At 40.7% G+C, this 27,463-nt stretch overlaps 1 protein-coding gene across 1 annotated transcript; it reads right to left on the bottom strand.

Annotated features, from left to right (window-relative positions):
- Positions 1–321: 321 nt before the first annotated feature.
- On the bottom strand, positions 322–26,735 carry prtga (protogenin homolog a (Gallus gallus)). The gene is made up of 19 exons (XM_080883976.1): positions 26,579–26,735; positions 24,878–25,180; positions 18,517–18,661; positions 18,205–18,338; positions 17,771–18,067; positions 17,521–17,680; positions 16,856–17,103; positions 15,524–15,688; positions 14,691–14,996; positions 13,817–14,005; positions 8,014–8,109; positions 7,736–7,922; positions 7,151–7,278; positions 6,859–7,029; positions 5,342–5,512; positions 5,126–5,249; positions 4,844–4,985; positions 4,487–4,600; positions 322–4,254 (listed from the first exon to the last, which is right to left on the bottom strand). The coding sequence occupies exons 1-19, from the start codon at positions 26,640–26,642 to the stop codon at positions 3,874–3,876; spliced, it is 3,525 nt and encodes a 1,174-aa protein (XP_080740102.1). The 5' UTR covers positions 26,643–26,735; the 3' UTR covers positions 322–3,873.
- Positions 26,736–27,463: the final 728 nt, after the last annotated feature.

Below are 27,463 nucleotides of genomic sequence, written 5' to 3'. Positions count from 1 at the left end.
AGGCCGGTCTGTGAAAATATTGTCTGCCATTAAACCGGTCCATGGAACAAAAAAGGCTGAGGACCGCTGGTCTAAGGGAAACATGTATAATGTAAACAGAATTGGTCCTAGCACAGATCCCTGTGGTACTCCATAATTAACCTTAATGTGTAAAGAGTACTCTCCATTCACATGACAAATTGGAGTGTATTAGATATCTATGATTAAAACAACTGCAGTGCAGTACCTTTAATACCTATGGCAACTGCACACTGTATAGAAAAGTAAAAAGAATGCTCAGAGTTTCAGATAGAATCAACAAAGACCGACTACAACAGCAGATATTATAGCATTTCTGTATTTTTATTTAAAGTGAGAATCAGACTTTTTATCATTAGCTGTTTGTATAGAAACTTCTATCTAAACATTTTGGAAACTTGCAAGTCATTCAGCTGGCACAGACCAAATATAACAAAACATTAAGAGAAAATATCAGGTAACATAATAATTACATAAAGATACATTCAATTTCAAACACTTGAAACCTGCTTTGTCCTGATGGATGAGCAGCTGTGGGTCCCCCTGAGTCTGACTGTAAATGACCCTCAGTGCTCCTCCACACAGGATTAAAACATTACTGCAGAAGACTGTGTGTGTTTAACCCTTTAAATTCACATGTTTTTAACATTTATAAGATGAAAAGCAGCACATCAACTTCCCCAGTCCCATGTTTGATGGCCGTACATCTTGGCCCTTACAGGCATTAAGGACCCCAATCACGTTTAATCTGTACCCATAAAAACAATATGGAAACAAACACCAGAGGTAGGACTCATGTACCTGCATGAACTACTCAAGGGTCTAATCCAGAACCTGCTCGACCAGAGCGGTGATGTGTGTGTAAACGCACAAAGTTCAGATGTTTTTGGATTCTGGATCGGGCCCTTAAAGCTCTGCTCAGGCAGTACGTCTGAAAACAAAGACTCAAACTGTTCTTTGCAAAAGCAGGAAAACAGTATTTAGCATTTAAAAAACCACAACAGCAATTGTTTTTGTGGGAAATGAAATGATTAAAAAACACGCTGTAACGTTTCCATCCTCCTGACATTATACAGTAATAAAATGAGTACAACAGCAGTGGAAATAACATTTCACACAAAGACAGGATGATTTTAAACTGATCTCTCGCCAACATGCAACGGTGACCTTTTAATAAAAAAATCTTTGGTTTGCTTTTTCTTAAGAAAGAAAGTTAAACTGATTGTGTCACCTAAATATATCAAATGATTGAATCCTCTGCAAAGTCCTCTGATTAAAAATACAGAAATGTGACGACTTGTGCACCCACTGGCATTTTAGCTCATTTATGCCATAAAATTACTTAAAAATGAAATAATTTTTTCTTGTGAGCACTTAGAATGAAATTAAACTATAGAAATATAATAATAATACACTTTAAACATATTATTCCTTCTAATTATTTTTTTACACCAATTTACAGGAGACAAACCAGTGGATGCACGTTGACACACAGCTGCACTGCCGCAACACAGACTGCTAATCCATATAAAATACTGTATTTAACTCTTATAACATTATAACCATGCAGACGTATGTTTGCTTCAGAATTTGAGGAACTCTGCTGCAGGATAACCTGGCTCGTGTGCATAAATATTAGTCATTGTCACTCCATTTAGTGCCTGTGAATCCTGCAGGCACAACTTTCACCATTTATTTTCCTTTAAAATCTTCATCGTGGGTCAAGGCCACTAATGTGCAAGGCTTTGTTTGATGATCAACTGATCTCCGGTTTCATCTTTGGTCTTTGGTTTCAGTTGTTCCAGCCAGAGATCAGTTGAGAAACTAAAATAAAGGTGATAGCGTCACAGTCACCGCTGCACATTGGCCTCTAATACAAACTACTTTCCAGACAAGTGCTAACCTTTATCTACTCTAAAGCAAAGCAAAAATACTTGGAACAAAAGTAACTACAAGTACATCATCCTCTAACAAAAATAGACTTTTTATAAGTAAATGTTGTCCATTCGATTCTTCACTTCAGTCTCTGATTGAACACTTCCATTACAACCACTCTTCATGTGTTGCATCCTCATGTGGGGTGTCTCCCTCAGAGAGATTAGGCTTTGGTTTTGGAGTCTGAGGAAACGCTGTCCACATTAAGGCTGATCATAAAGCTTTTCCATACGGACATGCCGCTGCAAGCACTTCTGGTGTGAATTCTTACACAGATACAATGAAGAAGAAGTCAACATACAGACATTAAAGAACCCGCAGATGTGTCCGTCTGTGGTAAGGGCAGCACAAACATCTGAGCTGCTGGCACATAATGTCAGAGATACATTCATAGCGTTTTCTTTGAGGCAATTACACGCGAAAACAGCTTAGTACTGAGAAGTTACCCTGTCAGTCCATCATATAACACTACACGACTTTTCGCACGTACTAAATTTTGTTCCCTGAGTTTAGGAAAACAATAAGACAATAAAATTAAATCTTAAACGAGGTAGTATAAAAACAGGAGTAGCAAGGGCGACTGCACACCGACATAAAGATGAAAAAAGAAAGATAAAACAGACATTCATTACATCAGTAACTGATAAAAAAAACTGAACAAAGACCTATTAATACTGGCTCAGTGCCTCAGCAACATCTGAGGTGATAAATAATAAACTGTGAGTGTGTGTTACATCCTTCAGTCCACACCACAGGTGGAGCGAGAGGAGTGAGCTGCAGCGCCCTTACCATCCTGTACATCAGAACAAAGCAAGGAGAGAAGACGAGGAAGTATAAAGTGTAATGTGACGGAAGCAGCCCATCACACAACGCAAGGTTTAAGTAGTTATTAAATATACAGTGGGAGGTTTACCCATGAGGCAAACCGAGGTAGATAATCCGCAAAAAGGACCTCCCTTTCGCTCCAGTGATAAACTCTTAAATAGCATCAGAAATGTCACTTTGACACTCCTTTTTAAACATTCATGGTGGGTGAGAAAAACACGTACACACACGCGCACACACACGCACACACACACGCACACACACACGCACACACACACGCACACACACACGCACACACACACACACACACACACACACACAAACGCACACACACAGGAAATGAAAAGAGAGAGTGAGAGAGAAAGAGAAGGAAGTTAAAAGGATAAAACGAGCTTTCCTGTCAACACTTTATACTGTAGAAGGACTTTGTTAGCTTAGCGTTCACAGTGTGTAGAAACAAAGAAGAAGAAAAAAGAAAAAAATCAACACAGTCATATAGGCCAGCAGTTTACCTGCACATTCAAATAACATTATCAGGTTTGTTGTTTGTGATTAATTCAATATTATGGTCTTTTCAGTACTTTCATCATTAAAAGGATTTTTAGGTTGGCTATGTCAGAGTAAACTGACATAACCACTCCACATTAGTTCTTTAAGGCGCATGTGTGTAACGTAAAGCACTGTGCTAAAAGCCACATATTTCAGTGACATTTAAACACACTTTGGTTACTGAAGAATGTGATTAAGTATTTTAAATTATTTAATTTATTTTTTTTTACTTTTAGTCTAGGCGACTAGTCTGTTTTGTTTCTTTTCCTGTTTAACATGCTTATATCACTTTTGTTTTACGGGGTATGTGTGTGCCTATTTCTTAGCTCTGTGATGCAATTAAAGCAAAAAGGCAAACTCATAACAGCCCAAATAAGAGGCAGCGTGGTTCCAGACATTCTTCGCTGCACTCACTGACGTGCAGTGTAAATAAACAATAAAGTCAACTCTGGTGAGTGCGCACACTTTTATATTATGTGAATGTTTGTGCAAGTAAACCACCGCCTTCACACTCACACACACACGCACACATACAGAGGCACGCCTTCACACTCTGCTTTGGGCTTCGTGTCGACAACTGCCAGCATTCATTGACTCCTTCGCCTTCTGTTTGCTCTGATTTTCCTCTGACAGTTCGTTCAACTCTTCAGCGCAGCTGCTACAGTCAAACTCGGTCCCGTCCTCTGCCGTGGGAGACGCAAGGTGGCTGCTGGGCCCTGAGGACAGGTTGGTCAGCTCCGTCTCGTCGTGAGAGTAGCGGCCTGAGTCACCGGTGGCGTGGCTGCCCTCGCTGTTTGAAGATCCCTCTGTGTCGCCGGGATGTCCGAGCAGGGTCTGCAGGTTGGTGGGCTGGTTTGAAGAAAGCTCCTCTTCATAGGTCAGCACTGTGGTGCCGTGCTGGTATGAGGCCGCGTCAAGTCTTGTGTTCTGCAGCGCAGAGAGAAAGTTTCTCCTATTAGTCTGACTGTTCACGGCTCAGTTTCACATCTGCAGAGATCTTAACATCTTGAGCAAATCAACAGAAAAAAATATTCAGCCCTCATGAGAAGTGATTCAAACTAGATTTAAACCCAACAGACACAACATACCATGCTGTCGTCTTCAGGTTTGATTATTTGGTAATCACTTATTGAGAAGGACTCATTATTCTTAATCTCACCTGTGTGGGTTTACTCTCACTTTTCACATCACTGCTGAAGGAGAACCATTTCCTTTTCCTCTCAGCGGTGTGCTGAATGGGGCCGAGAGAATTGATGATGAGATCTGTTCCACCCTGCAAGAAAAGCAGCAATAAAAGAAAAGAGGCTTTATTACAGTTCAACTGTTGTTTAAGCAGCTCACATTGGCACTTAATTATAAACCTGCACTGTCATTGTGGCACTGATTATTTGAATTTGTTTTGTTTTTTTACAATGTCACATTTCTCAAAATGTAAATATAACTTAACACATTTAATTAAAATATTTAAAGTATATTTTTTTCTGGATTTTAGTGTCACGAGTATGACATGCTGTACCTTTGCATCAAGAAAATGGCTTAGATTCATCATTGGCATGCTCACATCAGCATGCTCAGCTTCTCCTTGAGAGGATGGAGGTCTTGCAGCTGCAGCAGATGTGCTCATTCCCTCTCTGCATGTTTTCACAGCAGAAAGTTTCCTGAAAGGACACAAAGTGACGTGTTCATAGAGGAAACCTCGATGTCTTGAGACAACTGTTGTTGTGATTTGGCTCTATATAGATAAAAGTGAATTGAATTGATGTGGGACATGGTCACTACACTCAGAGACACCAGGTACCTGTTTTTGCCTCTGCAGATGATGATGAAGGCACAGATGATGATGCAGATGAGAGCGATGCAGACTCCAACGCTGATACCGGTCATCGACTTCTGATCCAGGTGGTAGAAGTTATCAGAAAACGCTATGGGCCGAGGAAACATTGTCAGGTTATCATGTAACCTCTTAAAAAAAGAAACTCTTTACACTGTAAGACATCATGTTGGTTTCACTGACTTGTGGAGCCACGAGAAACCCGGATATCATGACCAAGGGGGAGACCTTCTCGTACTGTCAGCTCCACCGCATGAGAAAACGGACCGTCGCCCATGTCGTTGGATGCTGAAACCTTCACGAAGTAAATCTGGCCAGGCTTCAGGTTCTCCAGCAGCGCCATGGTGATGGTCCCTGTTGTGAGATGAAATTCTGTCTGAATACACCGGTGTGTATAAAGCATAAAAGAAGCAAAGACCACAAGGTTCTCCGTTTAATAGCACACTGTTTGTCCATGTTCAGGTAGTTTATGACTCTTCTGTGGCACTGTAATCCATGATGAATAAAAATAAGTTCATGAAGTAGAACAATTAATTAAAAAAATGTTTACTAGAGCCAGATTGATACAGGGTGCTTAATACCAATACCAATATTATCAGACACTAGACCGATATGTAACAATTTAAAAATCTAATATACCAGCTGATCTATTATTTTCTTTCAGACACACTAAATCTCTGTCATCTGCGGTTACTCACAAGTCCTTACTAAGATAATATAGCAATTCTGTTTAAAAATCCTGTTTTATTGTTAATTGTCCCAACTCAGCTTGGGAAGAGCGTTCCAAACAAAACATGTTCCAACAGGGAAGTTGCAGAGCACCCTCTGGTGGACACACTATGCAATGCCAACACCCATAAAAAGGTTAAAGGGTGTTTCTCCCTCTTCTTTAATTTTTTGCTTAATATATATTATAAATATGGATATTGGTATAACGACAAATAGCTGGTAACCAATATACTGGTCAAGCTGAGAACTATCCTGTGACATTTACAATCATGGATTTTTTTTAACTATGTTTTCACAGTAACCCTTATAATAATAATAATAATAATAATAATAATAATAATAATAATAATAATAATAATTCATCTTATTATAGGCACCTTTAAAGACCCTCAAGGTCAGCTTACAATAGGACAAAAAATAAAATAAAATAAATAAAAACATAAGGCAAGGAACAAAACAAAACAAAAAACAAGCATGAAAGTGTAAAATCAGGTATAAAAGCTAAACAAGGTAAAAACAGACTAAGACGGAATCATGATGAAGGGTATACAAGATTTAAAAAAAAAAATAAACACACATAACTGAAATCAATTCTGACAATGCCTGTGATATCGGTTTATTGTGTGTACTTACTAAGAGTCAAATTGTGAGCAATAATCTATCATAGTATAAGATGTATAACAATTATTTACCATCCATTATTGCAGTAAAAAGATATAGGCTGTTCATTTACAGAAGAGATTTAAAAGCATCTTTATGTGCAAATGGTCAACAAGACTGTAAATCAAAGTCTTTGTTGTAGTCTCATTAAACCACTTGGCAGTAAGACAAAGCAGTGAACTCTAGAGAATTCTGGGACTACAATGAAGACAGAGGCAGAGTCACTGATTCCCAGATGACCGTTTCCTTGACAGTCATGCATATATACACACACCTGTACATAAATGCTCTTGTTCTGAGTCTCTCCTTACCTTCCCTTTCCATCACCTGCCACTCCCCAGCTATCCAGTCATTTCTGGAGGCATACAGGATTGTGTAGCGTGTCACAGGTACATTGAGTTCATCTGGAAGCTTCCATGAAACAAGTGCGGTGTCTTCTTCAATTAGAGTCACTTTGATGTTGGAAGGAGGTTGCGTGGGAGCTGGGAGGTGAGAATGAAAAGACAAAGTGAACTCAGAACAGCTTTAACATGGGGATGTTCGTCTTTGTGCATGAAGAAATGAAGAAATTAATCGGTGAATAAGATGTTTCTGCATTTTCACCTTTAGGGAAGGTGTTCTGATAGACCACAGGGCTCCAGGGGCTGGACAGCTGGTCAAAATGGAGGCGAACAGCAAATTCGTACTTGGTATTGGGCTCCAGATCTCGCACGAGGAGTCTCTGTTCACTCCTGCAGAATACATGCACACTTTAAGAATTGTGCTCTCCTTTACAGATTCAATACTTACTGGCAAGACATTCCAGCCAACTTCAGACAGCTATGTTTAAAGAGGGTCAAAGAAATGGCCAGAAGAGGGCGATATGGAGCTGTGATGGCAGTGTAAAGAAAGAAGTACTTGTAAACTTTCCCAAACAAGTGTGAAGACAGCATTTATGTTGTTAAAGTGTTGTAAACACACAGTATAAGAAATGCATTCAGCTGATTTTAGGTTGTGATAATCAGCTGCTGCTAAAAAATCTAAATTACTGTTTAAAAAAATACTGTTAAAATAAAAACTATACTATGAAAGGAAACCAGGCAGTCGTACAGTAAATGCAGCAAATGCAGTTGAAATTACACGCTAACAAATATGAAAATCAATCTACATGTAGTCATGTTCACTTTGGTCTGAAGGGTAATTTCTTACGTCTGCAGGTAGAGCACCAGGGAGGCATTCTGCAGACCAACTGGATTGCAGCGGACGGTATAGTTGACTGCGTGGCTGGAGGTGAATGCTGGTCGACTCCAATGCAGAAAGACGGTGGTCGAACTGTTGGTTTTAGCATACACGTTGTGTGGAGGAGGTGGAGGGGGTACCAGGCGATCTCGAACAGCTGAGAGGTACATCTAGATTAGTACTGTTATTTTTTCCCCACTTTTTCTACACCATGTGGTCTGACTTTTCTATTATAATGTGGGACTTACAGACACATCCAGGGGTGCTGATAGTCTGGTCTGCTTGGTACCCATCTCCCACAACATTATAAGCCAGGATCTTAACGTGGTACTTCTTCCTTGGATCTACATTAAGAGATGAAAAAAAAAAAGAGCACTAAAGATTTAGATTGACAGTTCCTTACACAAGTCAGTATAGGCCACAACAGTGCCAGATGTGTTTCCTAAAGCTAATGGGAAGTGGGGGTGTTGTGTGAAAGAGAGCTGGCCGGTGTGGGTGTGAGGTCAGTGATGTGCTCTGGTTTGATGGCGTGGTGAGAACGAGGGGTAGGGCAGGGCGACAGATGCTCTGTGCTGCGAGTCCTTTGGTCAGTTTCGACACCACCCAAGGCAGCAGAACAGATAAGCCCCCCCCCCATCCATCACCCTGTCACCCCCAGCCTTTTGACCACATATAAAGAAAGCTCTTTCTCTGGCCCCGTCAGGCCTGCTGGTCATTGGTCAGTGGCCACACCTACTCGGGTCCTGAATCTAGGGGTTAAATCTGGAGTGAAAACCCCTTGGGGAGGACACTGCTGATGGTCAGCAGCAGGAGCAGACCTTAGTGACCCTGGAGACCCTCTGCTGAACAATAGCCAACTGACCACATGTCCCTTTTACCCCTAAATGGTCATAATTTCCAGTGCTTAAAAACAGTAAACAAAATGTGACCCAGAGTCTCTAAATAATGTTTCAAAGATGCAGGATCACAGTTTGGTGAGAAACACCAGGTGGATGTGCAAAATAACAAAATCCAAACCAATCAATCCTTACTACTACAACTACTACTATCAGAGTCCTGTGTGTCCCGCAGACAACACAAACAGATGTATTTGATGTTCAGACATTTAGAAGCTCGAGAGAATAGGGAGACCACAGGAGATGAATTTATCTCCATGGAAGTTTGCAAAGTTTAGCGTGGGTGGAGCTACACACATTGCACCCCCACAGAGCCCTGAGGAGTTTCACTGGAGCCACACCAGGGCCAACAGGTCAGGCCAAGATAAAACTGAAAGAATCTGGGGTCATGGGTGTGGAATATGAGCTGAACCTCTTTTTTTGCCCAGGAAGCCTAAAACCTTAGTTATTCCTAAAGACAATTAAAAGCAATGAGGAAAAATAAAAGAACACAATATTCAGCAATGTAAACTATCTCATGAGTTGCTGCAGAGTAGACAAATGTTTACAGAGAAGAAGGACTGTCCCTCTCTTTGTTACTTCCAGAACTAAGTGAAAGCAGAATTCCTCGACTTCTACAGCTCTACAATGTCCTCCTTGTTATCTGGAGTTTCTGAGCCGCTTGTTAAGCCTTACCTCTAAAGAGGAGTAGGCATGTAGCATGCACCTCTACCCAAACCCACAATACAATGGGCCTGCCGTAATTATGTGAGAGAGGAGCTATGAGTGGGGGGGAAGCTGTGACATCTGGGCCATGACCTTTGACATGGAATCTGGGCAAGCTAAATCCTGCAAAAAAAGGGGGGAGGGTTACCTCTCTCCCCTTGAAGGGGGAGGGTCAAGCGGAGGAAGTGAGTGAAAAAGCAGGGAACCACCAAGAGTCAAACTGGCTTAAAGTAGCATCATATCAAAGTGTCCTGATAAAACCATGAAGATGACTCTTGAAGCTCTCAACAACACAGTCAGGTGAACAAAATCAAAGCAACAAATGACAACAACGAGGATTTTGCCTCAGCAAAAGATAAGAAAATAGTCTGAACTGAGTGTTCCTGATGATTATTCTGTTTAATTTACAGCACATGTAATAAAAAAAACTTATATGGCATGTTTCAAAATCCATCAAACAAGCTACTCAAAAAAAGCAAAAATAAACTGTAGTAAAAAAAAAAAACAGAGAAATGAGGAGACTTAATAAATAAAAGTCACTTTTAATTAAACAAGCACAATCATTACAAATGTTGTAGGGGATGATGCAACTCAGACGAAGTGACTCACTCACTTTCCTCGAGCTGCGAGTGCATCACAGTTAAACTGAAAATGTTTAAGAAGTTTCTCCATCTTCTTACATGAAACAATTCACTCACAACTGTATAACTGGGGTTTCTTTGCTTAATTAAAAGACTGAGTGTAAATATTACTGCTGGAAGGTATTTTTCATATGCAGAACTAGATTTACAAATTTTAAATGTGATTACAATACTACACATTGTATTCCGCTTTCAAAGCCATTCCTCAGGAGAAGATGCTTTCCTGTCCTTTCCACTGGGATACAGGCTTTTACTCCCATAAATTATTCTGTTTGGGGATATTCAAGCCATTTGTGACCCCCCCCTTTTTTTTAAAAAAAGCTAAAATGCAGTTCCTGTTGGCCCTTGCAGTGTTGTTCTGTTGCGAAAGGCCCCCAGGCCCGAAGAGAGGCAATAAATGTCAATTCCTGCAAGAGCCCTCACACCGGCATCTATTAACCACCACCACCCCTACTATTCCTGTCTTTAGCCTCCAACACAAATCAGCAGACACACATGCAGGTTAAACATGACATAGCCTTTTTAAAATGAAGACTGTATTTCACACAGAACATGCTTTGCCTCATGTTTAATAAAAGGAGTGGACAAGATGCAACATGGCCTGCAGCTGTGAGATAAATCTGCAGTCCTGCCTGGTGCCAACAGGTATGAGAGGTCTTTAAGCTTCAGCTATGACAACTTGTGCTGTTCATGGGCCAAGCAACGAATACACATGCGAGGAAAGGTCACATCACCGTGCCATTTATACCAAACTGGAGCCTCTAAAACCACATTCCTGCTTTTTATGGTGTGCTTTCAATCATCTGGCTTGTCATGAGTGAGTTCAGAGCATGTTCTCTGCAGCTGAATCAGCAGTTTGTGGTTTTTCCTACAGATGACAGTTCAGAAATCAATACTATTGACTGCTGTATACAAAATCAAGTAGATTATGAAAAAATTAATTCACAGCACAAGCTGATTTGATTTGCAATGATAAACAGCTTCAAAGCTGCTTCTAGCACATCTTTAAAGCCGAGTTTAAAAGAAAAGCAAACACAAACCTATATATAGTTTTAGGGCAGCTTTCTTATTAAGTAACCACATGGGGCCAGGCAACTTAAGCTATAAAATGTAATTTGAAATGTAAAACTGCCAGAACACAGGCACTGAAACACTGAATTATAAACCCATAAATATTTCCAAAGCATATGACGCTCTGTGACTAACACTGCATCAGTCTACGAGCTCATTTCAATCAGCTTTACTAGCTGCCATTATCTAATGAGAACAATTTGCAGTAAATAACAGTGTAACAGACACAGTTAATGTATTCATTCATAATTCAATAATCCAATAATTCATCTAAGACCACTTAAATGTAAATCCAAAACAGGGGCAGAAAACCCATAAGGGAATATGGAGAAAATTCACTACAACTAGACTGATGTAACCGATTACTGCCTATCATCTAAGCTGGATAATAATAATAATAATAATAATAATAATAATAATAATAATAATGGATTGCATTTATATAGCACTTTTCGAGACCCTCAAAGCACTGTACAATTCCACTATTCGTTCACTCTCACATTCACACACTGGTGGGGGCAAGCTACAGCTGTAGCCACAGCTGCCCTGGGGCAGACTGACAGAAGCAAGGCTGCCATATCGCGCTGAGAGCATTGCTCATTGCCTGATCATCTTTAAAGATCACCTTAAAAGTGAGGCAATGTTGCTTCTAAAAGAAGGAAACACACATTCTCCCCTTATAGAAATAAAAATAACAAATAAATAAGACAGAAAGAAAGAGTTGTTGAATTCACTGGACTCTTCCACAGCTTTTTCCAATGCAAACTTCATTTTAACAAGAATTCAAATGTTGTAACAAGATTGTGTAAAACATAATTATCAAAATAATTTCAAAGGAAAAGAAAGCAGATATAATTAGAGGAAATGTCAGACTGCTCACAGCACAGAAATGCCTTCTGTGCTGCAGGATGCGTTGCCACACAGGACGTCAGACACTTCAGTTCACACCTTTCTCCCCATGCACAGCACTGCAGCTAATTTATGAGGAAGAAATCTCAAACCTGTGACATAGTGAGCTCACAAGACATGCTCATTGTTTAGCTAACAGCTCTCAGTTGGTCAGAGGATGGTTTTCCTTGAAATTCTGGCTAATACACCATCTTTGTGGCCCTCAAAGCCAAACAGAATAGGAGTCTTTGATCCTAATTCTCCTCCAGCAACACTGCTCAAAGGAGTCATAAAAGGCATGATAAATCAGCCTCCACAAAACAGTCTTACCCTCTTTAAAACACGGCCATGGAAAGCTGTTTTAACAACGAGGAACAAAAAGATGATTCTTTTAATTCAGCAGAAGCTGTATTTTACAGAGTGACCACAGCTCGCTCGTCCTCCCAGAACAACCCAGAACATCCAATATTCAGGGCAAAAAACAAGAAAACAAAAACCAAAACAGCTTAGAAATATTTCATACAACCATTCTTGCTGAAACGTTTAATAAATACTGAAACCCCCCCCACACACACACACAAACTTTAGCTGAATATAGAGGAATCTTTTTACTTTTTCCAGCACCTCAAGCTATAGCTATCATTAAAATAATATTCAAGGTATAACTTCATATCTAGGCAAGTAATTTTAGTGTCTGTGACTTTATCTGCACTAGATTCAACTATGAGTTAATCCTAGCAGGAGAAATGGGTTTAGTTGTCATATTTTTCATAGGATGTGGCAGAATGAGCCTAAACAGTTGTAGTGTTTACTGAAGTAAATTCTAACTTACTGAACACCTGTATCATTTAGACTTCACACCTACAGTAATATAGAATGACTCCTTGTCTTTCTCCCTTTCTGATCTCACTTGAGCACAGAGGCTTCTGATTTACAACTCAGCTGCTGACCACCTGGCTGACCTCCTCTGGCCACATATGGTCAGTTGTCCTTGGAGCTAGCCTGAGCTCCCTTTCCGCTCTCAAACAAAAAAAGATAAAATGAATCTGACCTAAAGGGCAGAGAGGCTGTGATGTGTCCCGAACACTATTCAGCAGCAGCAGAAAAGCCGCACACTGATGTCCCGCAGAAGTCAAGAGGTCGTGGAAACTGGATGTGATGCTGATATATTTCCCACTTAAAGAACCTCTGCTCCAAATGTGACATGACTTAAGCTAATTAATCGCTCACGTTCCCTAAAAAGATGCATCCAGATTTTAATAAAAAAATCTTAAAGACTGCTTTCTCTACTGTATGTATATCCATAAATGACAGAGATACACACATGATAAACAAGCAACAAGGCAGGTAAGCAACAGGATGTACACCTTGTCCATTACTTTAGTTGTTAGAATACTGGCATTCAAATTATGCTAAGTTTGATCATTTCATCTGAATATCTGGGACACTGAAATCAAACAAATGTCTTAGCTGGGAACTCACATGCAGCAGCTACCAAAACACAGACGGTCTCTGATTACACACACACACTTTCCCTGCAAAGAACCCCATCAGTTCAACACATCTTTTCATAGCAAATATCCATTTCCAGCCATATTAAATCATTAAACTATGACACCTTTAATTATGACGTAGGCAATATTAATAAAAAAAAAAACAAGTACTGTTAAACCAATAACACGTTGTTAAAAATCAACATTTTCAAAGATTGCCTGAAAATCTTAACAGATCTTAAAACTTGCAAAGTAAACACGAAACTTCCATCATGTGTTGGTGTTCATGTGAAAATACTGTAAAATGACCCAAACAGCCAAATTGGTGGCAGAAGGTAACCTAAGGTGAAAACTCACCGAGCCCTCCGATGGTGTGTTTATTATCCGAGGCGTGAAACTGAACTGGGGTGCTCTCAGGCTGGCTCTCCTCATGGTAGAATAGCTTGTAGCCCCGCACATTCGCTGAGTTTCTGGGTGCCAGCTGCCAATGTACCAAAATAGTGGTGCAATTTAAAGACTCCAGATGCAGCTCAGGAGCCAGGGGAACTGCAGAAGAATAAGACCATACGAACCACATTTATTTATTTATTATAAGTACGTCACAGTCTTCTTATAAAGTCGTACAAAAGAGGAACTTGATCCTAAAACAACTACAATCCATTATTTGAGCTGTTTTTGAGTGACAGAGGAAGCTTCTGTCCTGACCAGGTAAATGTTTTTGAAAAGTTAAATAATGCCCCCATCCCCCCACACTTTTAAATACTCAATAGAAACCACACGTAGAGATAAGGAAGCTTGTTTCACACGTTTAGGAATGACGGGAATGAAGTTTGCCAATAGAAGTTGCCTTTCAGAGTTTACACTGGACACTAAGGGTAAAAGAGATGGACAGGAAAAAAAACAAATCCTCCCCTCCCCCTTCCCAAAGCTTCAGATCTAGCTCTAAACAGCCATATATTCTGTCCAGCTCTGAAGCCCGAGGTCTCCCTTTATGACCCATGACCAAAGCCCTTCCAATGTTACTGACAGCACAGGGTAAAGGTCAGAGAGAAACAAATGCAATGTCTTAACAAGATTATTAAAGCGTGCTCTTCTCAATCTCTTGCCCAATTCACATTTTTGACTCAACTTCCTCTGCTTGGATAAGAATCTATTTAAAGTACAATTCTGACTTCATATTTTTGATTAAATGCTTCTATTTTAGAGGTTATGAGGACAATTCTTCAAGTACCTTGAGCACCGGATGCCTTCGGGGTACGGTGCGATGTCCAGGCGGACTGCTCACCCCACCCTACGCTGGTGGCGGCAACAATTCGAAGAAGGTAGATGGTGTCGGGTTGCAGGTTTTCCAGGAGATGCTGGGTCTTTTCTCCAGGAAGTTCTATCTGTGAGACCGCGCTGTCAGAACTGGTACGATAGGATAAGCGGTAGCTGCAGACTCGGCCACGACTCAGCTTGTCTGGAAGAGGCTGCCAAGACACCTGGATGTCTGTGGGGCTGCGACTGGTGAGGCTGAGCTCAGGGGCGCGGAGGGGTACTGTGGACCAAAGTTTAAATGATGAGCTCAGAGCATGTACAAGTAAACCTGTAAGCCAAAAGCTTCACGGTGCTCTACGCACTCAGTTTCAGAATGTCTTTGTTTTTTGTCTTTTAACTCTTTCTTGTGTATTACGTCAAAGAGAGACTCTGAACACCCAGCACCACTCATCCATCTACTCAAACCTTCTGTTTCCCAGTGCTAGCCAATCTGAAAGCCTAAAGAAATGCCCAAACAGGGAGGAAGTTGCTTGTTGTGCACCACCTTGTAGCTAACACTGGACATTCAAACCTCCCACTGCACCCCGTCATATGTGCCAAAAAACGCTATCAGCAATCTCTAGTAAAACCACCTATGCAACTAAAAAAAACATATGAAACAGCCTCATATCCTGTTTTTAATTATATCACACAGGAAAGACCATGGCTAACCCATCTGCAGAAAATTCAATGACCTTAAACAGGGCTTATTTCTTGTTTTGTATTGACTGCATTAATGATTTTTTTGTTTGTTATTGTAGACCTCACCGTCCTCAAGTGTGTGCTGAAACACGTTGTCCGACATGCGACTGGCTCCCATTGGCATGTAGGCGACTACATAGAAGGTGTAGTTGTGCGCTGGCTCCAGATCATCAATAATATAGCGAGTTGTATCGTTTCCAATGACAATTTGATATTCCTCATTGTTTAACCCTGGACAAATGACAGGATTAAAAAAAAAAAAATGTTGAGATAACAATAAAAAGTAGAACATTCAAACTTTAGCCCCCAGCCCCCAAAAATCAGCAACAATATGATACAGTTTTGTTACTGTAGGTTTTCATAATTTATTCAACATTTTATGTATGTCCAGTCACTTTGTCTTATTTTACCACTGCTCAGCTTGCTTTGTGCATTCCCATGTTTTTTTCATTGTAATAAGAACATTATGCAGCTGCAGTTTTCATTTCCTGCCCCTTGGAACAACCAGCCAAGTCAGAAACAAAGACGGATTGGTACCTGGTCTAATTTCTCACTTAAGGTACTTCAGGCAAACAAAAATGTATTCTGTGTAGTCTGAATGCCTCAGTACGGCTCCCTGGAAGTCTTAACAAAGCTTGACTTCCTGTCCAATTTAAACTATCTTCCCCTCATAGAATACACACTTTTGGCCACTCCATCACACTGGCTAAAAAGTTCCCTTTTTCAGTAGATCTTCAGTTAAGTCCCAAGCCTCTATCAACAACCTCAGGTAAAGAGCACACTGCCTGATAACCAGCTTCTTTAAGTGGCACCAAGAGGACAAAAAAAATCTGTGAAAAGTGCAACAAATTCCTGACAGATGTCAGTTATTTGTTCAGCGACATCCTGTTTTTTTTTCTCAGACATCCTTATTCCCACCAAAAATCCAGCAGGTGTTCTTTTTTCAATAGTTGAATTCTGTACGTCTCTCCTCCTCAATGGAAGTCAGTGGCATTATAATGAAGTGCAGTCCTTGAATGCACAGCCTGCACATTTTCCTGAAATGCTACATTGTTTAAATGTGACTCTTGTTGTCAACAGAAAGAAAGTTCCCAGGAAAACTGAAAGGCTTTAAGGCTTTTCTGCTGCCACACTACAACCGTTGTGCTTCTTGTGAATAGTGCATCCTGTGTTTTATCCAGCAAAGGAAGGAACCCTGCATCTTTAAGCTTAACATGTCTTGTTGGTTCAGAAAACGCAGCTGTTCCAATTAACTCCGGAGTACAACAACACAACACTAACGTCACAGTGTCTGACAGAAAGTAGGATTTCTGAAACTGCCACGAAAATCCTGTCTTAATGTACTGTTCCTGTTACCAAAAAACCCAACAACAAAACATGTGTGTGGATTCTGCTTACCTTCAGCCTTCATGTAGTGTACAGAGTAAGCAATAACTTTATCCGAGTTATACAGAGGCCTCTCCCAAGCCAGAAGGATGGCAGAGCTTGACACAGTGTCAGCTCGGATGTTCCTGGGTGCGCTTGGCCGGTCCTCTGACATCACCACAATGAGCCTCGCCATAGTGAGGACTGATCCCTGCTCATTCTCTGCCTGGCACTGATAGATGGCGTCATCCTCAGGGATGATCTGGTTGATGACTAGTTTGCTGGAGACACCCAGAGATAAAGAGTATGGACCCAGATGATTTCAGGTGAAAATTTTGAGGAAACCAACAAAATTTCCATTGGCACATTTATAAATATACAGGGTGGGGCATTTATATGGATACACCGTAATAAAATGGGAATGGTTGGTGATATTAAAGTCCTGTTTGTGGCACATTAGTATATGTGAGGGGGCAAACTCCTCAAGATGGGTGGTGACCATGGTGGCCATCTTGGATACAACTTTTGTTTTTTCAATAGGAAGACGGCCATGTGACACATCAAACTTATTGGTAATGTCACAAGAAAAACATTGTGTGATATTTGAAAGTTCTGGTCAACTAGAACTTTCAAATATCATCTCATGATAATTTGGGGTCACAGTAATGACTCTTTAAATGAACTGGAGAGAAACATGCCTGTTGTACATCTTGATCCGACCATTAGAGTGAACTTTTTCTCCGTTCTTAAGCCAAGTGATGCGAGGCGTTGGATTTCCTTCAGCATGGCACACAAAGCGAGCGGTGCCAGCTCTGGGGCGCGTAAGGCTCTCAGGCCACTCCACCAAGGAAGGCGGTGCTTTAGAAAAAGAACAGCAATATGTTCAATTCTACGTGATCATCACAAATAGAAATCATGAACAGCCTGAGTAGTATATTCTGTTTTTACCTAGCACAGTGACATTAGCTGAGGCCATGGTATAGTTCCTTGTGCCAGGTGTGGTGGCTCTGCACAAATAGACGCCTCCGTGCTGGGGCTTGATGTCTGTGATAATGAGGTTGCCGTTCCCCAGCACTTTGGTGTTGTAAACATCAATAGGTTTGCTGTCTGCTCTGCTCCAGGAGATGATGGGTCGGGGATTGCCTGTGGCCATGCATTCCAGGATGGCAGTTTGGTGCAGTGACACCGAGATGTTCTGTGGTGAAGCGATGATACGAGGTCTCTGGGGAAGCTGCGGTCTGGGACCTGTGGAGAGAGAGCAGAAGACAGCTTTAGTGCACATGGTGAGCTGTAAGGCTTTCAACTGCTTCAGAGTCAGACTTTTTAACTCAACTGTGTGCTTAAATATTACAAGTTTGCAAAAAGTGAGCTGGCTAACACACCTGGGGTCACAGTGAGGGTGGCCTCTGTGCTTCGGCGTCGACTAGCAATATTGGTGGCGACGCAGCGGTAATTTCCAGCGTCAGCCTGCTGCACGGCCTGAATCTGAAGAACACCACTGGGCAGGACTGTGATTCTGAAAGACAGAAACACACGCACCCACACAACAATGATACTTACAATATGAACCAATTTCATATGAAACATCTTAGACAACATGAAATAATGGCTAATAAAGAATCTTATCTAAAATTTGTGTAGGAATAATGTAAATGAGTAAGATGAAATTAAACTGAAAACAACAGAGTGCATACCGTTCAGTGGCGAGGGGTAATGTGACCCGATTGAACTCCCAAGTGATGATGGGAGGAGGGTGTGCAACAGTCTTACAGGAAAACCTGGCGACTGAGCCTTCAGTCGCCACAATAGATGTTGGCTGAACTGAAAATGAGGAAATACCTGCAACAAAACCAACCAGGAGACAGATTAGAGACTTGTTATGTATGCAGAAGTACAGAGAATTAATGTATATCATTAAAATAATAAACAAAAGTGTTACAAGCATATCCAAGTTTGTGATTATCATGACATCATCCATCCATCTCAGTCAGATATCAGAAAACAGACGTTCCTGCTCCTGAAGCTGTAAACATGCAGCATGCTGCTGGAAGGTGGTGACTGGAGTGGAACAGCTACATCCTGCGTGGATTGGGTTTCTCTGAAACTGAGCTAGTGTCAGCCACCAGCCAAGCAGCAAGCAAATAAGACCCAACCAGATTTACAATAAGGACCTTTTAGATGTTTGTGTAAATCTATTGAAGTTTTGAATAGCTGTTCCTCTTGAGTCACAAAAATCCTGAAAGACACCCAGATCCTCATGCCCCCCTCTACTTAAAAAGCAGGAGGTCAGTCGCTTGTTAAAAGAAATCAATTGCACTCTTGTCTGTGATAGACAGAACAGTGAGCCCCACAGCTTGCTAACATTTACTATAATAAATAAATCAAATTATCAATGGCATACATGGACAAATCAGTACACTAAAGGATTTTTGCAGCGGACCAACAAATTAAATTTTCAATTTCAGTAGGTCCATTTTCAAAAGCTGTTGCCTGTTTTTAAGTCAAAACCATCACCCATTCAGCAATGGATAAACAAATACACTGTGGTGCTCTTTAACCTCTGAGCACACACCCAGAGCCGCTTCTGCTGCAGTGAGCCATCAGCACTCAGCAAAAGAAACACAAAAGAACAGGAAGCAGGATATCAAGTTAAAACCACGTCTGTCACATGTTTACTGCAAAAAAAACCATCCAAAGAGACGTTTGGAGATGCTGCATGGAGAAATACCAAATAAACTACAAATAAGGAAGAAAACAAAGAGAAACCACAGAGGAAACAAGCATAAACCAAACAGTGAAATGAATGATATCCGAATTACTCATTGCCAGCTATAATCCTTTACACTCTGATATTTAACATCCTTATCAGGATACTTTTCTTTTAGCTCAGTGCTATGATAACCTCTGCTTTCGAGAGAAGTCTCCAGGAAATCCCTTAACTGCAATAAACACACAGTGGTGCGTATAGGGGAGGGGGTGATGGATGGCTGTGTGTAAGCAGTGCTGCCAGCTGCTGTGGTGTTAAACAACAGCAGAGCTCAGACTGCGTTCAGTGAATTATGACTTTTACACATTTAACAGAAACTGTCAGCTTCAAATCAAACTGACATTTGGAGAGGAAAGAAAGGATCTGTAGTTTGATTACAGAGATAAAATTAACTTCTAATTACTAAATTGCAGTTTTATTAGGACTATTTGGGGTTTTGTGTCATGCAAGGGACTTCATGAATGAAAACATTAAAAAGGCATGGCTGCTGGCTTCATCCATTTCTGATGAACCGTTGGACAAAAGTCAAACTGTTGTCAGGATCAGATGTCGTCACCATGGACACGTTTAATCTAATTAGCCTTAAGCTGTTGCCTTAGCTCCACTGTGATGTTTGATGTGAGGACAGAAGCAGAGAGAGGCATTGAAACCGCCTCTCCCAGGCCCTCTCCTGCCCCTCCTGTTTTAACACAACCTCTTACAAAAATGCCATTACCCTGCTGAAGTGATATGACTGCAGGGCATGAGAGATGAGCTGCTCTGATCCTTTGCCTCTCCACTCTGCCTTTCCATTCACTCAAGTGATGCTCGATTGACAAACAGCGGGACAATCATTGATTATTGATTAACCACTAAGACAAGAAGGAAGAAAATCTTTAACTGCTGAGGGTTTGTTGTGCACTGTTCCAAGCTGAAAAACAGGAGGTGGACTCTTTGAGGGATGATGTTTGCCAAGAGGCATCTAAGACGTAGATAAAATCATCAAGGCAAACAGCCGAGCTCTTTCTAATTCAGTCAAATATACACATTTTCTGATTCGGCTATTTATTCTGTGTATTTCACAGTGAGTTATGTGGTGTAATTTCCTTTCCTACACCAAAATATACCAACATAACAATCTCTGGTGTAACATTTTGGCCTTTACCCTAAATCAAACAGAGTAAATACCTCAGCCTTATTCCCTAAAGGCTTGACAAAGCAGTTCCGACCATCTGCCCTTCCCAGCAATCTCACCTCTCACCTCTGACCTCCACAAATCCTGCATAGCACCCAACTATGGCAGAGTCCTGTGTGACCACCCCAAACTAGTCCTGTTGCTCAAACTGCCAGGAAAACTACCTAGAAAACACATTGCCCCAGCTGTGAGGCTTTCAAATACTGTTTTACAATAATAATAATAATTCTTTTGTTCTATCAGTGACATCTTCCAGTTGTTTCTGTTACAACAAAATAAAACCGTACAGATGGTCCAGCTGCTTTTTTACAATATACAACAGCCAGAATTGACAGATAACATGAATTGAAAGGTCATTGTCTTTTCTCTGTCTTATTTAATTGGATAAGCAGTTATAAAAGCTGTGGTTTTAATTCCCACCACACAAAAGGTCATTATGGCAGTTTACTGTTGCTTGTTTATTGTTTTTACTTGAAAAAGATTATTTCCATTATGTCAATTTGAATAATACTGCACCTCTAGCTTTCTAGAGATTTGACGAAAAGCACGTTACACAGTTTAAATCAACAACATGCACTTTCCATGACTTTTCTAAGTAGAGTTAGGTTACCTTAAATCTACTCTTCTTATGAGCCTGATTCTTGTTAACTGGAGTGAACCACGTGCTGAGACTAAAATAAACCAATTCCAGCAGCACTATTGAAAAGCATCGTCATTTAATTATGAAGAGTGATGAGTCCTTTACTATGATCACTGGCCCTACTGAACATTGATACAGGCTCTGAAAGAAAAAAAAAGGGCTGATAAGAAGAAGAAGAATGCAAGGCTGAAAAAACCCACAAAATCAATCACTAGCTGCATGGCAGATGTGGCGCTGCTCCATGCAGGCTGTCGGACAGTCAAGTGACCACTGGCCTGGCTAAACAAAGAGCTATTCCCATGAGCAGTGTGACCTCTCAAAGCTCCGAATGGGCAGTGGGGGAGCAGTGTTGGAAAGAGCATTCATCCCCCTTCTCCAATTCCTTATCTCTGCTGCAAAGTTTTCCAATCACTCAACAGCAACCCTGCACTCACAAACAGTGGCTTCATTGTCTTGAAACTCCCTAGCAGAGAACAGAGTTAATAAAGTCACTCTGTAAATACCCGTGTTCTGGTTTTGGCAACAGTTTTATCCTTTGTTGTGGTATGAAATAAAACATATGAGAGATAGATGCTCATGATCACTATGAAGGAAACTAATCAAGCCAGATGCGCACCCAGCATTATTGCAGGACAGATTTTAGGCCTACTCTGCATCCCACTGCACCTCCATCTATTGAACAGTTAAAAGAAACCTTTGACCTTAGGGCCCGGTGTTCAGGGGAACCATGGTAACCTTTTGTAACCAGCAGAGGAGAAAAGCAAGAATCTTGGGTTTGAGTTGTCTCACTTAAGGGCATTTCCTTCACTCAGATTGCAGTTCACACTGTGCAAGGTTTGCATTTGTCTTCAAAATGTGCCAAGCTGGTGCAAGTCAGATGCATTCCTTAGCAACTTAAAATAATGTCACAGTCCTGACCTTGCAGGCTGTGGACACCACCAGCGAGGTAAAATAAACTTTGCAGCAGCTCCTTAGAATACCTCCTTTAAGGCATGAGCATAAAAAAGTGAAGACTACCCAGAGTAAGAATTCATGCCAAACTCTCTTAAACAGTGACAACTTCACTTGGGAAAATTTGTTTTCTTATAAACATGAAAAAAGTTCAACAAACCACTAACCCAGGATACTGTTATCATAATCTCTGTTATCTGACTTAACAGAGTTCTATGCATTTTCTGGCTATTTTTGCCCATTTCATCAACAAAAATTATTATTATTATTATTATTTCTTGTTGGACAGCAGGTAGGGATGGGAATCAAGATCAGTTCGTGTGCCAGAGGAAGAAAACAGTGACCATGAGGCATTCACTTCCTAACACACTGGCCATAATTTTATTGTCTTAGTCTAGTCCTCAGATCTACCAAGTATCAACCTTACGAGCTGCAAGAACTGAGCCACAAATTTCAAAACACTGTAGTTTCTCTAATGGCCACTCAAGGCTTACTACAACATACATAAATCCCTACAGACATCCATGTTAAAATTTCCAAATTTACAGCATGTTTGCAGCTGCATTTCATCCACCTGGATGGTAGAGGATGGTTAGGGGCGTGGCCACTTTGATTGAGAAGCCTCCATAAACAGGTACCTGTAGCCTATCAATGTCTCCTAGGCCTCACAACTACTACCACTGGAGTCAATGAACTGTACATTTTCACTGTGTTTATTCCTACTGGAAATTTTTAAGTGAATAAACTGTTTCATTTCACTTCATCAGCTTTCACCAGGATGAGGATATCCTTTCACTAGCAGACAGTGCCCACATTACATCAGTATGGGAGCTACAAATACACCAGAGCTGTAAATGTTTATTAAAAATAAAATTGGAAATTTTCCTATTTTTATACAGTATTCACTTGTAGTGGTATATTTTTCTGGGGAGACAACTCAAGAGTCAGTCCCTGTACTGAAATCCCCATCAATCTGAGGTCTGTTGACAAAAGTCACACGATGAGGCTCAGGTGTCACATTCCTTTTCATCAAGGCCAAATCCCTTCTCACCTTTGTGCTTCAGGATCCTGTGTTTAAAGTTACCTTCCATCACCACCATATTTCTCAAACAACAATGAACATCCATCCAGAGATGGAGCAACGTTTGAAAAAGCTACCAAGGAGCAGACCGTCTGCAAAAGCAGCATAAATCAGCTGAGGAACACATGAAAAGACTCCAAAATTCAGACATCAATGAGCAGACCCCCATGCAACAGGCATGTCATATGATAATTAATCAAAATGCAGATCTACTAATATTTAACTTTTACGACTAGTGCAATTAGCCTTGCTGTGGTGACCACTTCCAGCAGCTCTGTCCACTTTTGCCCACGAAGAATGCCTTCTTCTTTTGTGAGCCGGGAGTGGACAAAAAGAGAGTGAAAAGCTTTATACTCTTTCACCGGGGCAGTGAGGCAGAAGACAATTGGGTTAAGCCTACGATGCCTACTGACCTGCTAAGGCCTGCAATAAAGTTTGGTCATTTAGACACTCAGGGTAAAGCCGCAGTATTGGGAGAGCAGCAATTCACATTTGTGTGTGTGTGTGAGAACCACTTACAACAACCCCCACTACTACCTCTGTGTCCTTCAACTGAGCATTTCTCAGGTATGTGAAAACTTTATGAGCTACCAGATAGACCTTCCAGCAGGTCTAAGTGCTGTTTTAAAACAAACTAGTAAAGCTTACAGGCAGCCTTTATCACCTCTTAACTTAAAGCTATAAAGCAAACTAAACCACTCAATCAATTAATCAAGCCACACTTTTTAAACACCAGAAAATGTCTGAGTTATGACTGGGAGCTCTATCAGAAAGCACTGCCTGTGGTACCGCTCCAGAATAATTAATGTAAACACAATAACTGTTATGTAACACATGCTAATTGCAGTTTTTTGGCACAACCTGCTCTTAAAATCCCCTTCCCTACAGCACTGCAAAAAAAATTAAATCATTTTTTGTATGTATTTTTGGGTTACTAATTGATCAAAAGCAATAGAAAACGCACACATTTTACAAAGTGGCACAACAAGACAGCAAATTTCAGGGCCTGTGAGTGGAAGAAGATATAAGGTGCCAAAAGACCAACTCTGTCTGAAGCCTCCCCTGCCTCCCCCTGAAAATACGAGGCCAACTCGCACAACGCAGGAGGAGAAAGCATTCAAAAAGAACAATTCCTCGAGCCATCAGGGTGCAATAACATGAAAGCCAGGGCCAGTGAATAGGGGTCATCTGCTCTTTCGCATTGGAGAGCCAGTATCCCACACTGCTCCTAACCTTTCAAATCTCCTGGTCCTTCATTAACACACCAATGGGCATTTTCCTCAATTCCCAGCAGCATCCCTTTTAAGCTCTAACTTTGAAGACTTTGTCCATCTTCTTGCTGCCACCAAAGCTGCCCAGACCAGACCAGACTGAGCATCAAATAAATATGCGTATAACAGCAAATCATGCTAGATTACACAACTCATATCCCTGATACTCACTTGCGATTGTAAGGTGGGCTTTCTGGCTCAGGATTGCTCCATACTTGTTCTGAGCAAGGCACTGATAAAACCCCTCATCTGATTTGTCTCCTCTTCTGCTCTCCACCTCTGAAATAAAAAGGGAGCCGTTGGAGAGCAGGTACACCCGCTCATTCTCCGCGATTTGTACTCCGCTCTTGAGCCATTTGACGTCGATGGGCGCCTCTCCATGCGCCTGACAGTCCAAAATAGCTGCTTCTTTCCGCATGACGGTGACATCGAGGGGCTCCTTGATGAAAAACAACTCACTAAAGCACAACACACCTGCAGGTAGAGAGACCAGGAAGAGAGTTGTTATGATTTAAGGAATTTAACAGCATTTGGACACCAGTTAAAGAGTTTAAGACCAGCCTGATGTAAAAAAAAAAAATTAAAGACGTTTAATAATTTCTAGCTGGGTCTCATCAGTGTCTGTGGAGCCAGTTTACAGCACCTACTAAGGGAAAAATCACATATAAAAGGCTTGTAGGCCTGCCAGCAGGAAGTCTACTGTCCAGTATAGTCATAACACTCAAGCTTGAGGTCTTCCTGCACCACCTACTTAAGGCTATAAAGCTGAAGATGAAACAGATTGTCCTATTAGACCAAGCCTGTAGTTTAAAGCATTAACAGGACAACGTGCAACTATATTTACATCTTACAAGCTTATAAAATGTATAAGAATCTTTTCTCATATTACTCATGAACCAACTCTGTTATATGTATTTATTTTGCTTTGGTAGCTGGATCTGATCTTTGATTTCAGCTCAACACCTGACTCACAGTTTCTACTAATACTCTGTGGTACCTTTAAAGTATATTCAGATGTTCTAACGCAGGGATGTTAAACTCATTTTACATTGGGGGAACTTCCTCTTTATCTGTTTTTCCACCTGACAAAGAAATAATGCTTAGGGCTTAAACTGTAAGAGATAAACATGTAAATTTACAGAAAAAAAACTTTGTTGGGTCACTGTGAAGAGCTGTAACTATACTGTAATTATAAAATGGATATTTCTTGTTTATTGACAGAATGTCATCTTTTTGTTTTTTAACAGTCAACCTAGTGCAAAAATGGTGGCTTTTTATAGTAGTTACTTAAAAAATGAAACTTTCTGTCATTTAATTGTTAATCTGTTACTTATTTTGTTTTGCGCAGTATCAACGACCATGGAGGAGGTCTGTGTTAGTAATAAAAGGTGTAGCCACATATGAAAATACAATTAAAAGTCGAAAAATGATGGCTTCCTTCACATTTTCGAAGTTATCTAATAGGCCAACCTGGAGTCTTTAGCTGTACGATTCTGGCGCCCGGGCCCCATGTTTGACACCCCTGATAATACAGTTTTTATATCTACCTGTAAATAGATTACAATTAACCAGGTGAACATTTGAAGTTAAGACTGACTGTTGAATGAACCAAAATAGGAAATATTGCCTTTAATACTCATGTTTTATGGCTTTTAAAATAAAACTTTTTACCAAATATGTTTAAAAACTGCCTCCGTGTCTTCGGTTTATTTTAGGCAGCTAGCTAAAAGTTAAAACCGTTAAACTGAATCTGCGAGCTTCCGTTAAAGTCCGCAGACTAACACACACGTCCTCACGGGACAGTCAGTGATGTCCATACAGGACGCCGCGCACTCACAGGTTAAAATGAGTAAAAGTGGTCCTGCTTCTTACCTGTGATTGGAAGAAAAACGACAAACAGCAGACGCTGGTATAAACTCCTTTTAAATCGCGCCATTTACGTGAATTGTCCGCGCATGCTAGCTGCTCTCTGTCCTTGCTGCTTCCTCCACATGAGCTGCTCTGCTACTGACGAAGAGGACTCCCTACTCAGAGGTGCAGGAGGACAGCTTCCCTCGTCCGGCCGAGGGTGGACGGTAACACCAATTAATCACATCCATAGTACAGCGTGTGGTGCGGCGCCACCTAGCGGCAAGGCACGGACACTACACCTGGGAAAACATTACTATAGAAATTTAACTGTGTAATTTTAAAACTGTGTATATACTGTATATTCTGTGTATTTATACTCTCACTCTTATTGCCTGTTTATGCCCTGTCCTTATCTTCAACGTCATGCTGCTCTGTTGTACCTTAATTGCCCCTTTTGGATAAATAAAGTCTTTCTGATTCTGATTCTGATTTGTGATTTTTGCAGTGAGTTCACAGCAAAAAGCAAATGAAAAAACAAAAAAGAAAAATTCAATTAAAGAAGAACAAATTTTCAGTTTTATTATTGCAGGACAGTCTGTGCAATGTGCTACCAGAACATTTTCAGTAAATTTACATAGTTATTTCTTATAATTTAGGGCTTAAGCGGTATCTGTTTGACTGTGTAGAAAAAACAAGCTCTACTGTTAAAATTGTACTTTATATATTGAAATATCTCAGAGATTAAATGTGTGATTAAACTCAATTAGAAAGTTTCAGAAAGTTCAGAAAGTTGCACTGGTCCTGTTCACATAAGATCAAAGTGAGCTTAATGTGGTTCACAATGTAAAATTAATATGATATCCCCGAGTTATAGTGTTTGCCATCTTTAACAAGCTGTTGCACCTG

Source organism: Rhamphochromis sp. 'chilingali' (assembly GCF_963969265.1).
Source record: "Rhamphochromis sp. 'chilingali' genome assembly, chromosome: 6".
Lineage (NCBI taxonomy): Eukaryota > Metazoa > Chordata > Actinopteri > Cichliformes > Cichlidae > Rhamphochromis > Rhamphochromis sp. 'chilingali'.
Note: the sequence above shows the minus strand (reverse complement) of the source record. Positions and strands in the feature narration are given on the sequence as shown.